This window comes from Bombina bombina, chromosome 3 (genome assembly GCF_027579735.1).
Source record: "Bombina bombina isolate aBomBom1 chromosome 3, aBomBom1.pri, whole genome shotgun sequence".
Classification (NCBI taxonomy): Eukaryota; Metazoa; Chordata; class Amphibia; order Anura; family Bombinatoridae; genus Bombina; species Bombina bombina.
Window position 1 is genome coordinate 998817808 of NC_069501.1, and position 14484 is coordinate 998832291.

Sequence of the window (14484 nt, forward strand, 5' to 3'; positions counted from 1 at the left end):
TGTCCCTCCCTGATGGTTGATGTAAGCTACAGTCGTGATGTTGTCCGACTGAAACCTGATGAACCCCCGAGTTATTAACTGGGGCCAAGCCAGAAGAGCATTGAGAACTGCTCTCAATTCCAGAATGTTTATTGGAAGGAGACTCTCCTCCTGATTCCATAGTCCCTGAGCCTTCAGAGAATTCCAGACAGCGCCCCAACCTAGTAGGCTGGCGTCTGTTGTTACAATTGTCCAGTCTGGCCTGCTGAATGGCATTCCCCTGGACAGGTGTGGCCGATGAAGCCACCATAGAAGAGAATTTCTGGTCTCTTGATTCAGATTCAGAGTAGGGGACAAATCTGAGTAATCCCCATTCCACTGACTTAGCATGCATAATTGCAGCGGTCTGAGGTGTAGGCGTGCAAAAGGTACTATGTCCATTGCCGCTACCATTAAGCCGATCACCTCCATGCATTGAGCTACTGACGGGTGTTGAATGGAATGAAGGACGCGGCATGCATTTTGAAGTTTTGTTAACCTGTCTTCTGTCAGGTAAATCTTCATTTCTACAGAATCTATAAGAGTCCCCAAGAATGGAACTCTTGTGAGAGGAAAGAGAGAACTCTTCTTTTCGTTCACTTTCCATCCATGCGACCTTAGAAATGCCAGAACTAACTCTGTATGAGACTTGGCAGTTTGAAAGCTTGAAGCTTGTATTAGAATGTCGTCTAGGTACGGAGCTACCGAAATCCCTCGCGGTCTTAGTACCGCTAGAAGGGCACCCAGAACCTTTGTGAAGATTCTTGGAGCCGTAGCCAATCCGAATGGAAGAGCTACAAACTGGTAGTGCCTGTCTAAGAAGGCAAACCTTAGATACCGGTGATGATCTTTGTGGATCGGTATGTGAAGGTAAGCATCCTTTAAATCCACTGTGGTCATGTACTGACCCTCTTGGATCATGGGTAAGATTGTCCGAATAGTTTCCATTTTGAACGATGGAACTCTTAGGAATTTGTTCAGAGTCTTTAAATCTAAGATTGGCCTGAAAGTTCCCTCTTTTTTGGGAACCACAAACAGGTTTGAGTAGAACCCTTGTCCTTGTTCCGACCACGGAACCGGATGGATCACTCCCATTGTTAACAGATCTTGTACGCAGCGTAGAAACGCTTCTTTCTTTATCTGGTTTGTTGACAACCTTGACAGATGAAATCTCCCTCTTGGGGGAGATAATTTGAAGTCTAGAAGGTATCCCTGAGATATGATCTCTAGTGCCCAGGGATCCTGAACATCTCTTGCCCAGGCCTGGGCGAAGAGAGAGAGTCTGCCCCCTACTAGATCCGGTCCCGGATCGGGGGCTCTCGGTTCATGCTGTCTTTGGGGCAGCAGCAGGTTTCCTGGCCTGCTTGCTTTTGTTCCAGGACTGGTTAGGCTTCCAGCCTTGCCTGTAACGAGCAACAGCTCCTTCCTGTTTTGGTGCAGTGGAGGTTGATGCTGCTCCTGTTTTGAAATTCCGAAAGGGACGAAAATTAGACTGTCTAGCCTTAGCTTTGGCCTTGTCTTGAGGTAGGGCGTGGCCCTTACCTCCCGTAATGTCAGCGATAATTTCTTTCAAACCGGGCCCGAATAAGGACTGCCCCTTGAAAGGTATATTAAGTAATTTGGACTTAGAAGTAACATCAGCTGACCAGGATTTTAGCCACAGTGCCCTGCGTGCCTGTATGGCGAATCCTGAGTTCTTAGCCGTAAGTTTGGTTAAATGTACTACGGCCTCCGAAATGAAAGAATTAGCTAGTTTAAGGACTCTAAGCCTGTCCGTAATGTCGTCTAGCGTAGAGGAACTAAGGTTCTCTTCAAGCGACTCAATCCAAAATGCTGCCGCAGCCGTAATCGGCGCGATACATGCAAGGGGTTGTAATATAAAACCTTGTTGAACAAACATTTTCTTAAGGTAACCCTCTAATTTTTTATCCATTGGATCTGAGAAAGCACAGCTATCCTCCACCGGGATAGTGGTACGCTTAGCTAAAGTAGAAACTGCTCCCTCCACCTTGGGGACCGTTTGCCATAAGTCCCGAGTGGTGGCGTCTATTGGAAACATCTTTCTAAATATTGGAGGGGGTGAGAACGGCACACCGGGTCTATCCCACTCCTTAGTAACAATTTCAGTTAGTCTCTTAGGTATAGGAAAAACGTCAGTACTCGCCGGTACCGCAAAGTATTTATCCAACCTACACAGTTTCTCTGGTATTGCAACAGTGTTACAATCGTTGAGAGCTGCTAAGACCTCCCCTAGTAGTACACGGAGGTTCTCCAATTTAAATTTAAAATTTGAAATATCTGAGTCCAATCTGTTTGGATCAGAACCGTCACCCACAGAATGAAGCTCTCCGTCCTCATGCTCTGCGAGCTGTGACGCAGTATCAGACATGGCCCTAGCATTGTCAGCGCACTCTGTTCTCACCCCAGAGTGATCACGCTTGCCTCTTAGTTCAGGTAATTTAGACAAAACTTCAGTCATAACAGTAGCCATATCTTGTAATGTTATCTGTAATGGCCGCCCAGATGTACTAGGCGCCAAAATATCACGCACCTCCCGGGCGGGAGATGCAGGTACTGTCGCGTGAGGCGAGTTAGTCGGCATAACTCTCCCCTCGCTGTTTGGTGAAATTTGTTCACATTGTACAGATTGACTTTTATTTAAAGTAGCATCAATACAGTTAGTACATAAATTTCTATTGGGCTCCACCTTGGCATTGGAACAAATGACACAGATATCTTCCTCTGAGTCAGACATGTTTAACACACTAGCAAAAAACTTACAACTTGGTTATAATCTTTTTTAGCAAAAAACGTACTGTGCCTCAAAGAGGTACTAACGATTAAATGACAGTTGAAATAATGAACTGAAAAACAGTTATTGCATCAAATTTTAAAACAACACAACTTTTAGCAAAGGTGTGTTCCCATTAGTAAAAAACAACACTAATTAAATTTGTACATAAGAAAACAAAACAACGTTTTTTATACACAGTCACTATAAGAATTCTCACAGCTCTGCTGAGAGAATTTACCTCCCTTCAAAGAAGTTTGAAGACCCCTGAGATCTGTCAGAGATGAACCGGATCATGCAGGAAATATAAAAGTAGCTGACTGGAATTTTTTGATGCGTAGCAAAGAGCGCCAAAAACGGCCCCTCCCTCTCCCACACAGCAGTGAAGAGAAACGAAACTGTCACAATTAAAGCAAAAAACTGCCAAGTGGAAAATAATGCCCAAACATTTATTCACACAGTACCTCAGCAATGTAAACGATTCTACATTCCAGCAAAAACGTTTAACATGAGAATAGTTATTAAAAGGATTAGTGACCTTTAACACAGTAGTTCCGGTGAAATACCATCCCCAGAATACTGAAGTGTATACATACATGTCATTTTAACGGTATGGCAGGCTTTTCTCATCAATTCCATTCAGAAAATAAAAACTGCCACATACCTCAATGCAGATTCATCTGCCCGCTGTCCCCTGATCTGAAGCCTTTACCTCCCTCAGATGGTCGAGAACAGCAATATGATCTTAACGACTCCGGTTAAAATCATAGTAAAAAATCTCTGTCAGATTCTTCCTCAAACTCTGCCAGAGAAGTAATAACACGCTCCGGTGCTATTTTAAAATAACAAACTTTTGATTGAAGTCATAAAAACTAAGTATAATCACCATAGTCCTCTCACACATCCTATCTAGTCGTTGGGTGCAAGAGAATGACTGGGACTGACGTAGAGGGGAGGAGCTATATGCAGCTCTGCTGGGTGAATCCTCTTGCATTTCCTGTTGGGGAGGAGTTATATCCCAGAAGTAATGATGACCCGTGGACTGATCACACATAACAGAAGAAATTGTACTTTATCACACACTCCCTTGAGGCGCCAAAAAGCTAAATCTGTAGCCTAGGTTTTCAAAATGCTACAAATTGTTTAGGGCTGAAACAACTAATCGACAAAATCGATAATGAAAATTTATGTCAAAGATTCTCATTATCGATTAGTTGATCTGCACTGCACACAGCAATAGAACTTCACACAGCAGCTCTTCCATAAATTGGTATTTGCCAAGAGTGCTAAAAAAATAATGCAGAACTACAGTTCCCATAATACACTGCCTTGCGTCACTTATGTTCACTGCATTTGCATCATGTGACACGTGTAGGCTGTGTATCACATGCACAAACATGGGATGTAACACGAGCAGCCAGTCTAGAGACTAAGGGCTCACCAAACCATGGCTAATGTAGCCAAGAAAGCGTTGTGGTTAGCACAGGAACACGGGTAAGATAGGGAGAACACACCATTACTGAATGGGAGCAAATAAGGCACTGCACAGCACACCAAAGAGGTAAACCACGGAATGGGAAAGCAAGACTTAGGGAACTTGTACATGAAAGGGACAGTAAATGTTGGTTGTTATGTTACATAATTCTGCACTATGAGTGACCTTTTGTTTGACTTCGGTCATGTAAATAATATAAGACCTAAAACTATACTTACCCGTGAGCTCTGTGGTGCCATTCAACTACATGTAATGCACTCCCACACTAGGTAAAGCAGCCAACAGCTTTACATAGTGCAGGAGCGCGCTACATGCTGTTAAATGGCGCCACAAAGCTCATTGTGGTTAGAAAGAGCCTGTGAAGCGCTATTTGAAAAAACTGGCACAAAGAAGAGGACAGCTTAAGAAAGCAGGTTATTTTAGTTTTAGGTCCTTAATTACATGAACAAAGTCAAACAAAAGGCCACTCTCGTATGTTACATAATTCTACATATAGAATGCAGAATTATGTTACATGAAAAACACTGTTTACTGTCCCTTTAATACATTTGTCAGCGGCTTGTGGGACACGTACCTTTTAAATGAAGAGCAATAAACTCATAACATTGTGCAATTTGATAAAACCCCTGTAACAGAAAGTCCTAGCAATGCTAGTAGTGGGATTTGAATAAAAAATACCTGTGTACTTGGGGGGATAGAGTGACCTGTGCACAGTAAACTGTACAAGTTAAAGGCATTTAATGCATTGTCCAATCTTTTAAACCCATTAACGACCGCGAGCGGCAAGATCTAGCTATTAGACCCTCCCTCACTCCTGCTGACTTCTAAAAATAGAGTTGTCTCGCCTCTAACAGCAAGACCGCACTATGAGAAAAGCAATCCTCATAGAAAGACCAGCGCTGTACAGGGTACGTCGCTGGCCGTTAAATGTAAAGCCAGGATATTTTTTCTTAGTTGCAGTGCAGGCAAATTACTGAAATAGTTTCAATTTAAGAAAACAATGTTAAGCAAGAGAAGATATAGATCTCTCTCTCTATCTATCTATCTATATATATCTTTATATTTTATTTGGGATGCACCGAAATTTCGGCCGCAGAAACATTTTGGCCGAAAATGGCATTATCGGTTTTTTTTTTTGCCTGTTTTTTTTTCTTGGTCAAATTATTGTGTAGCATATTATTGTTTTAAGATGTTTTTGTCCAATTTTAGTGTGTTGACATTTTAGTGTGTTACTTTCAATAAAAGTGTGGTTATTTTATTGTATTGGCTTACAGGTTTTCAATTCAGATTTATTCATTAAAATTATGCAAAAAATAAAAAAAAATGAAAATAATTTGAAAAAAAAAAAAACACACACACAAAAAAAACAACATTTTCGGTATTCGGCCAAGTGCATCCTAGTTTTCGGGTTTCAGGTGCATTTTAGAAGCAGCGGGTCATGTTCTTACAATTACCAGCCACTCTATTTGTACTGTGAAATTACTTCACTGTTCAACGATAGAAAGGTTAATTTATCAGGGCTTGACAAAATTCGAGAGCCTTTTAACTGTCTAGATAATAAAACCTAATACATCTAAAAGTAGCCAATAACCTTAAGTAGTATGCATACACACAAGATGAGTAAAGTCTAATACGCTGGTTTACAAACAAACACTGTCACAGCAAAGAGTTAGTGCTGGTTAAAATCTCATGCAGCCTAAATACCTGGTGCATTTGGCTTAGCAATGGGTACATCAGATGGAAGGGGGCTAACATTTGAAACTGAAAAATAATAAAAGTGAAATATTAGCACATATCCCAAGCTAAAAAGTAAATCACTGCTAATTAAGCTTTAAAGGAACACTGAACCCAAATGTTTTCTTTAGAGATTCAGAGAGCTTGCCATTTTAAGCAACTTTCTAATTTACTCCTATTATCAATTTTTCTTCATTCTCTTGGTATCTTTATTTGAAAAGCAAGAATGCAAGTTTAGATGCCGGCCCATTTATGGTGAACAACCTGGGTTGTTCTTGCTGATTGGTGGATAAATTCACCCACCAACAAACAAGTGCTGTCCAGGGCTCTGTATCAAAAATTGTCTGGCTCCTTAGCTTAGACACCTTTTTCAAATAAAGATAGCAAGCGAACTCAGACAATTTGATAATAGGAGTAAATTGGAAATTTGCTTAAAATTGCATGCTCTATCTGAATCACAAAATAAAAAATTGGGTTCAGTGTCCCTTTAGGAGGACTTTTCCCCCCCAGAAATACATACTGGTGCTAAGACTTTATAGCGGCTTAATAATTGGTGTCTGGAAACTGCCTAAACAATTGTTCAAAACAAATTTAGTACACCAGAATGCGCATTGACAGAAACCCCATCTTTCAAAACTGCAGTTCTGAGAATAACCTTATCTATATACAAGGCATTCTTAATCCACATAGAATATTTGTTCCCATCAACATTAAAGTCTATTCTATAAATCAACCACCCTTTCAATAGTGAAATGCTCTCAAATGTCTTAAACAGCCTACTACATTCTATATTTAGACTGATCCCTTGCATCATGGCATTGATCTTTTACTGACCAATTAAAGTGAAGGTAAATTTACAACAATGAGTAACCGGTTCTTAAAAATACTTTTAAAAACAGGGGCACTTTCATTGATGAGTTTACATTGCACCGGATTTGTAGAAATACTTACCTTTTACTTCTCCAAAACCGGATCGCCGACAAAACCGGGTTTCTCCAATCATGGCTTTATACCCAGAGCGTCCATCTCATGATGCCCGGCTGTGATTGGAGGAAGCCGTATTCGTCATTGCTGTGTTTGTACAGCAGGAAGAAGAAGGCGGGGGATCGGCGATCCGGTTTTGGAGAAGTAAAAAGGTAAGCATTTCTACAAATCCGGTGCAATGTAAACTTTCATCAATGAAAGTGCCCCTGTTTTAAAAAAGTATTTTTAAAAACTGGGCACTCATTGCTGAAAATTGACATTCACTTTACAAAAACCCAGCTGAGTATCCTTTCATTTCTCTCTCCCTCGCTAAGAAAATATGGACGTTTAAACAAAAAATTTGTTCAACAATTTACTTTTTTTTTTTTATAGAACTAAGGTTTAATTTGAATATCAAGCAAAGCATCTCAATGTAACAAGAAATACATCTAAAACTTTTCTTAGCATCGATCTTGATACTCCAAAAGTACATATGGTAAAGAAAGTGTTGAAGGACTACATCTCTCTCTTATATAAATATATATAATTTATGTTCTCTCACACACATATACATCTCTATCTCTGGGAATTTCCACTAGTTCATGACCAAAAATTTTTAAAAAAATTGCTTTTATCTTTTCTTTAACATTGAAAAACTATAATGGGGTGTTAAGTGAGTGAGAATCATCCACTGAAAAACTCAATATCCCAAAAAGGTAAAAAAAAAAAAAAAGTGAAGGTTTTATTTATATTTTATACTGCTAAAATGTCAGATACTGTAGACCTATAAGTTGTGATAGATTAGGGATATGATGTAATGTTTAGTAAGACACCTTTTAAAAAGCACCATAGAAATACCAACAGCATAATGATGATAAATCAATCATAATACCTGGAGCTGTAACTTCAGCAATGGGCGCAACAGGCACAGTAGGAGGGGAGATCTTTGTTGGGGCTAAAAAAAAAAAGAAAAAAAGAAAGAAAAAAGAAGAGCGGGGGGGGGGAATTGAATCTTCATAAAGACAAAATGTCACCCATTTAATTTCTAATTTCACATATGAATGTGAATATTTAGTAACAGACAGCAATAGAACATCACAAATAATATGATTTTGATAAATGATCCCAAGTAATCATTATACCTGGAGCTGTGACTTCAGCAATGGGCTTAAAAGGCAGCGCAGTCACCTCAGAGGGTGGGGAGATCTTAGGTGGTGCTGAAAAGTGAGGAGGCAAAAAAAAAAAAAATATTCATACTGCCAATTTGTCATGCAATTTATTTCTAGGAATTCTAATATAAGGAATTTTAAAGGACTATGGGAATACCAAGACCAATTAGTTTTTGATAAATGACCCAATTAAAATACCTAGAGATTTGACATCAGCAATGGGCACAACAGGCACCGTAGTCACATCAGGAGGAGAAGAGAGTGTGAGTGGGGCTAAAAAAAAATGAGCGAGAAAAAGATAGATATATATACACACACATATATATTGGCTGCAACCAACGATTATTTTCATAATCGATTAATCGGCAGATAATTTTTTCTATTAATCTACTAAAAAACACAAAAAAACAATTGTTTCCTATATTTTACATAAAATGCACATATAAACTTCTCACACTAAAACTTATCAACACAAGTATACGTGCAGCAGAACAAATTTTTACAATTAAGCAAAACAAAACCACAAACGGTTTGAAAAGAGGTAGAACTAGAAAGAGGTAGGATATCACTGTTTATAACATTTTGATATTCACTCTTTCAGAAATGTTGCATTGAAATGCAAAAATGTCAACATGTCCACATTAGGGCCGGGCGATATAGGCAAAAATTAAAATTGCGATTTTCGAGCCAAAAAAGGAAGGAAAAAAAAAAAAAAAAAAAAAAACTAAAACACCTTCCTTTTCTAAACAAGCTCCGGGGAGAGGGGGAAGACAGGCTCAGTGGAAGTGAAAGCAGTCTGAATAACTTGCTGCATATACTTATTCCTGGAGATTTATTCAATAAAATAATTTTTATTTTCAAACACCTACATTACATATATACTGTAAGTATGTAAAGCATTAGCCATTAGATGTTTTTTACTTAGTGTAGATGTATGAAAATAAAAACAAATATTTTATTGGATAAATCTCCAGGTATAATGTGCCAGGGCAGTGCCACATCTGTTATTCAGACTGCTTTCACTTCCAGGGAGCCTCCCTCCCCCTCCCTGGAGCTTGTTTACTTTAGATTTATAACCCTACAGACAGTGGCAGTGCAGTCAGATCACTGCCTTATCCAGCCTTAGTGCAAGTTTCTTACTTGCCTCAAGCTCGCCTGAGTCAACAACCCACCCCACCTTGACCACGTCTCCACTCTATGACCTGCAGTGCCGCCTCTTCTAACTGCTGTGTGCACGTCTCCTCTGCCTAGCTATATGCTAGTGAATCAAAAGGCAGCAGCACCACTAGATATGCATCAAAATCCTTTTATTGGTGAGAAATCACATAAAACAACGACAACGTTTCGGTCATGATAACATGATTAAGGTCAGTTTGTGACCGAAACGTCGTTGTTTTATGTGATGTCTCCCTGATAAAAGGATTTTGATGCATATCTAGCGGTGTTGCTGCTTTTTGATTCACTGAAGTTGTTTGGGATTGGTGCAGGATCCTGACAGCATGCACCATGATATTTGGCAATAAGTGCTGGGCCATTCCTTGCATTTGATTCTAGCTATATGCTAGGCCAGAACATGTCACTCAGTTAACGGTGGTCAGGGACCGGCACCTTGCATTGTCTTCAAACGGCACGATCGTCGTGACGTGATTTCCCACCAGGCCCCGCCCCCATAAAACCAGCGGTTTTTAAATTGCGGCGGTTAATCGCGGTTTAAAATACGCATATGCGGTTAATTGCCCAGCCCTAGTCCACATGGTCCTGGCTGAGGCTGGCTCTCTTTTTTGTAGCTTAGATGAGGCGCTTAGATGGTGTTGAGGTGTCTGAAATGTATAATTAGGGTTTTGCCAATTTCGCCAAAGCGGGATATTTATCATTGTTAGCTCTTTACCAATGCGAAGTGTTTTCCACCATGGCAAGGAGCCCCTCAACAAAGTAAGACTGGACTTAATGCCAACATAAAAAATGAAAAATTTATGCTTACCTGATAAATGTATTTCTTTTTTGACACATTGAGTCCACGGATCATCTTAATTACTAATGGGATATTCACCTCCTGGACAGCAGGAGGAGGCAAAGAGCACCACAGCAGAGCTGTATATATAGCTTCTCCCTTCCCTCCCACTCCAGTCATTCGACTGAAGTTAGGAAGAGAAAGGAAAAGCCAAGGTGCAGGTGTGTCTGAAGTTTACAAAAATTAACAACCTGTCTTAAAAGAGCAGGGTGGGCCATGGACTCATCGTGGCTAAAAAGAAACAAATTTATGAGGTAAGCATAAATTTTCTTTTCTTTTTAAAGAAACGATGAGTCCACGGATCATCATCCTTACTTGTGGGATACAATACCAAAGCTAGAGTACACGGATGATAAGGGAGGGACAAGACAGGGAACCTAAACGGAAGGCACCACTGCTTGAAGAACCTTTCTCCCAAAAGCGGCCTCAGCCGAGGCAAAGGTGTCAAATTTGTAGAACTTTGAAAAACTGAGGAGAGGACCAAGTTGCAGTCTTGCAAATCTGTTCCACAGAAGCGTAATTTTTTTAACGCCTATGAGGAAGCAACAGCCCTCGTGGAATGAGCCGTAACTCTCCCGGGGAGGCTGCTGTCCAGCAGACTCATATGCAAAACGCATGATACTCTTCAGCCAAAAAGAAAGAAGTAGCCGTAGCTCTCTCACCCTTTGTGTATTCCTGAGAAAACCACAAAGAAAGACTGTTGACAGTCCTTAGTCGCCTGCAGGTAAAACTGTTAAAGCATGGACCATGTCCAAATTGTGCAGAGGTCTTTCCTACTGAGAAGGATTAGAACACAGGAAAAGGAAAAGATCACCTGATTAAAGTTCAGATCAGAAAACAACGTTAGGAAGAAATCCTAATTTAGAAAGTAAAAACTACCTTATCTGAATGTAAAATAAGATAAGGAGACTTATACTGTAATGCGGAGAGCTCTGACACTCTCCGAGCAGAAGAAACAAGAAATAAAACCTTCCAAGATAATTTCTTAATATGTAAAGAACGCATAGGCTCAAACGGAGCTCCTTGAAGAACACAACCAATATATAGCAAGTGATACTGTCACTTTAAATGTTAAAAGTAAAGCATTTTTATTTTTTTCTAAATTATGAAGATGTATGAGGGATTTGTCAGAACACTATACCTCAGCTTGACCCAGCTGAGGCGACAGAAAGCTTGTCTACAAACTGAACTTATTACAGCGCTGGCTGAAGTGCAAGCAATTATGCAAAAAGTCCTTCGTATCTTCCGATAAGCGGAAGTGACAGGAAGGAAGTGTTATCTATACAGCGCCATCCTCCCCTCCTAACGCTATTATACTGTCAGGAGGGAGGAGAGAAAACCTTGGTGCCAATTAGAAGCTCCGCCCCTCGTGGGCGTTACCCAAATTAGCTCCAAGTCGCCATAGCCTCAATGTAAATGCTACACCGCTGATATCGCAGAAACACTGCCAGTGCCTGCGTCCTAACTGCCTTAATGTCCCCTACTAAAACTAGGAGATTCTGACCCGAATATAATGAGGCTAGATGGAAATTTAATAAAGTGCCCAAACTCTGAGATCCTTTACTCCCAGAAAAAAAAGTTATCACTTACCTCATTTTCTGCCTGGCAGCAAGGCAGTACCCAGGTTTAAGAGGTCCTCTCCCTCCCATGGACCTGGAAAGAAACGAAAGTCCCGAGTAAAAATCCTTCAGGTTTTCTTAGGCAGGGCAGCATCAGTATGGGAGGAGCAGTGAGAATTATGTCCCACAAGTTCCCATTGCTTTAAAGCCACCAAAGCTCTCCTGTAGAGACTGATATGGACTAGGCTACACCATAGAACAAAGCAGCACACTCTGGCACTACTTTAAAAATAATAAACTCTTGATTGAAAAATCTAAAGTAACACCTCACTTTACCTCTTCCTATCACTAACGTAGGCAAAGAGAATGACTGGAGTGGGAGGGAAGGGAGGAGCTATTTAACAGCTCTGATGTGGTGCTCTTTGCCGCCTCCTGCTGACCAGGAGGTGAATATCCCATTAGTAATTAAGATGATCCGTGGACTCATCGTGTCTTAAATAAATAGCTCTTGAATATCTATATGCAATTGTAAATAACCAGCTATAAAGTTAGGGAAAAATATCTAGTCCGCTCTAAAAATAACAGATATACTTAGAGGTTGAATCTGGTACATATCACTATATATAGCCTTACACATTTACCTATAAAGTACATATAAATCAGCAATAGCAAGCAATCTGCTAATAATTGTGCAAACAGATAATAGTGCACATCAATTAAAATAACTCCCATCAATCTAGGGCTAGGTGTAAATAACAAGCTCAGCACTATATCATGAAAAGCATAGTCCCAAATCACCCGATTTAAAATAAACAATCCAAATGATGAATCCTATTTCTGGGTTGCACATAAGCCAGGAGTAGTTGTAAACTTAAACTGTTTTGAAAAAGTTAAAAGTTTGTAGGTGTCCTTTAGGCTAAGGGCACAACCATAAAACACAGTAACATGTGCATAATCTCAATGGAGTGAAGTAGCTGGTGCTTATTATGGACGATTAGTTGTTGCTATATATATATATATATATATATATATATATATATATATATATATATATATATATATATATATATATATATATATATATATATATATATATATATATATATATATATATATATATATATATATATATATATATTAGGGCTGCACGATTAATCGCGGGCGCGGTTTTTAAACCGCAAATGTATGCAAATTTTAGCCCCGTCCCCTATGACGTACAGGAGGGGGCTTGTATAGGCTAGCTCTCTGCTGCCGAGTAAACCGGGTCTGTGCAAGCGCCTTCTGCATGATCACTGGGTGCGTGTACACTCTGAGCTAACAGTGGAAAGCGTACCAGAACCTTGTGGAGCACTCTAATCTCAGTAATTATTAATCAGATTTAACCCCATCCTTGCAGAGCATTTGCTTCCTTTAGTGCTCTCCCCTTTTCCCAGCTCACATACAAAGCAGGAGGATTTGCCGAGTCTGCACTCTGCATGCATTTATAATCGGTTTTACCTCGGTATTACAAAACAAATTTAAAGAAGCAATTCACTCATCCAAAATATGAGATGCTATCTCTGATCCAGTAAACACAATATAACACTTAAAATAGACACAATATAACAATTTCAGATTGAAACAATCTTACTTGTAACAGTATGATGTGATTAGGTTCAGTCCAATGTCAACATATATAGGATATTTTCTTCCTTATTGCTGTCAGAAATTGTACTGATCCTTATAGCAAACTTTAACCTGCAGCTCCTTGAAGAGGTGACTGTTCTTACAGTCGGCAAATGCACATCACAGGAGTAATCTGGAAGGCTGAATTTAACAGAATGCCACAGAATAGTGTGAGATCTGACAGACAAATCTTTAATAAACACAAGTTGTTACTACTAACACACATAGAAGTATAATGCACATAAAGAGGCTTGATGTGTATTCAGCAGTATCGGCGATACCGGCGTGCGACGTCACCACCCGGTTTTTGACAAGCTGACTTGACTTCCACTTCCTCTCTCAAAACTGCAGCTGTCACAAACACTCAGAGCCTCAACGCGTTTCCCCGCCTTCCTGGCGGCTTTCTCAAGAGTACTGAGTTTTTACCATCTACCATTATTCATACGCATGGAGTAACACTGCCATTTATTACATAATTTAAAATTGCAGTATAGCATTTGATAATATTTCAGTCTAATTTAGTGTGATTTACTAAAAATTGTGATACCGCCTTAAAAATACATCTGATAAAAAAATATATATAATTAATAAAATTAAAAAAGTGCTTTCACCTAATACTGCCTCCATTATTAAAAAACACCAATTCACATGAAACATCTCTCTCTCTATATCTATCTCACATGACTACCTAAATCTGGACCTAAAAGACTTCAATAAAATAAAAGTTAATTAAATGAATGCAGCAATATCAACATTGAGACCCCTAGGAGTAAGGGTCCCCAACTTATGAATCCAGAAGGTTTCCCTTCTCCTGAGGACTAGTAAACGATCCCCACCTCTAGGGTCCTCAGGTACAATCTTTAACCCTTTAATAGTTAAGGTGGATGGATCACAATTGTGTCACTAAAATGTCTAGGAACAGTGTTTTAAACAGGGTATTTTTTTATATTTGCCACATGTTAACTACATTTTTGACAGGTGTTTTTTCGTGTGGCCTACACCCACATTGTAATAAATATACTACATACTTTTGCACGTGATTTAAAAAAAAAAAAAAAAAAAAAAAAAAAAAATGTATT

At 39.5% G+C, this 14484-nt stretch overlaps 1 protein-coding gene across 1 annotated transcript in view; it reads right to left on the minus strand.

Moving 5' to 3' along the window:
* Positions 1-14484, minus strand: part of LOC128652582 (mucin-2) — an 87361-nt gene that overhangs the window by 18553 nt on the left and 54324 nt on the right. The window contains exons 15-18 of the mRNA XM_053705513.1: positions 8369-8443; positions 8144-8218; positions 7894-7956; positions 6009-6065 (exon numbers count right to left, since the gene is read on the minus strand). Of these exons, the coding sequence (XP_053561488.1) occupies positions 6009-6065; positions 7894-7956; positions 8144-8218; positions 8369-8443 (270 nt within the window). The remainder of the gene's footprint in view (positions 1-6008; positions 6066-7893; positions 7957-8143; positions 8219-8368; positions 8444-14484) is intronic.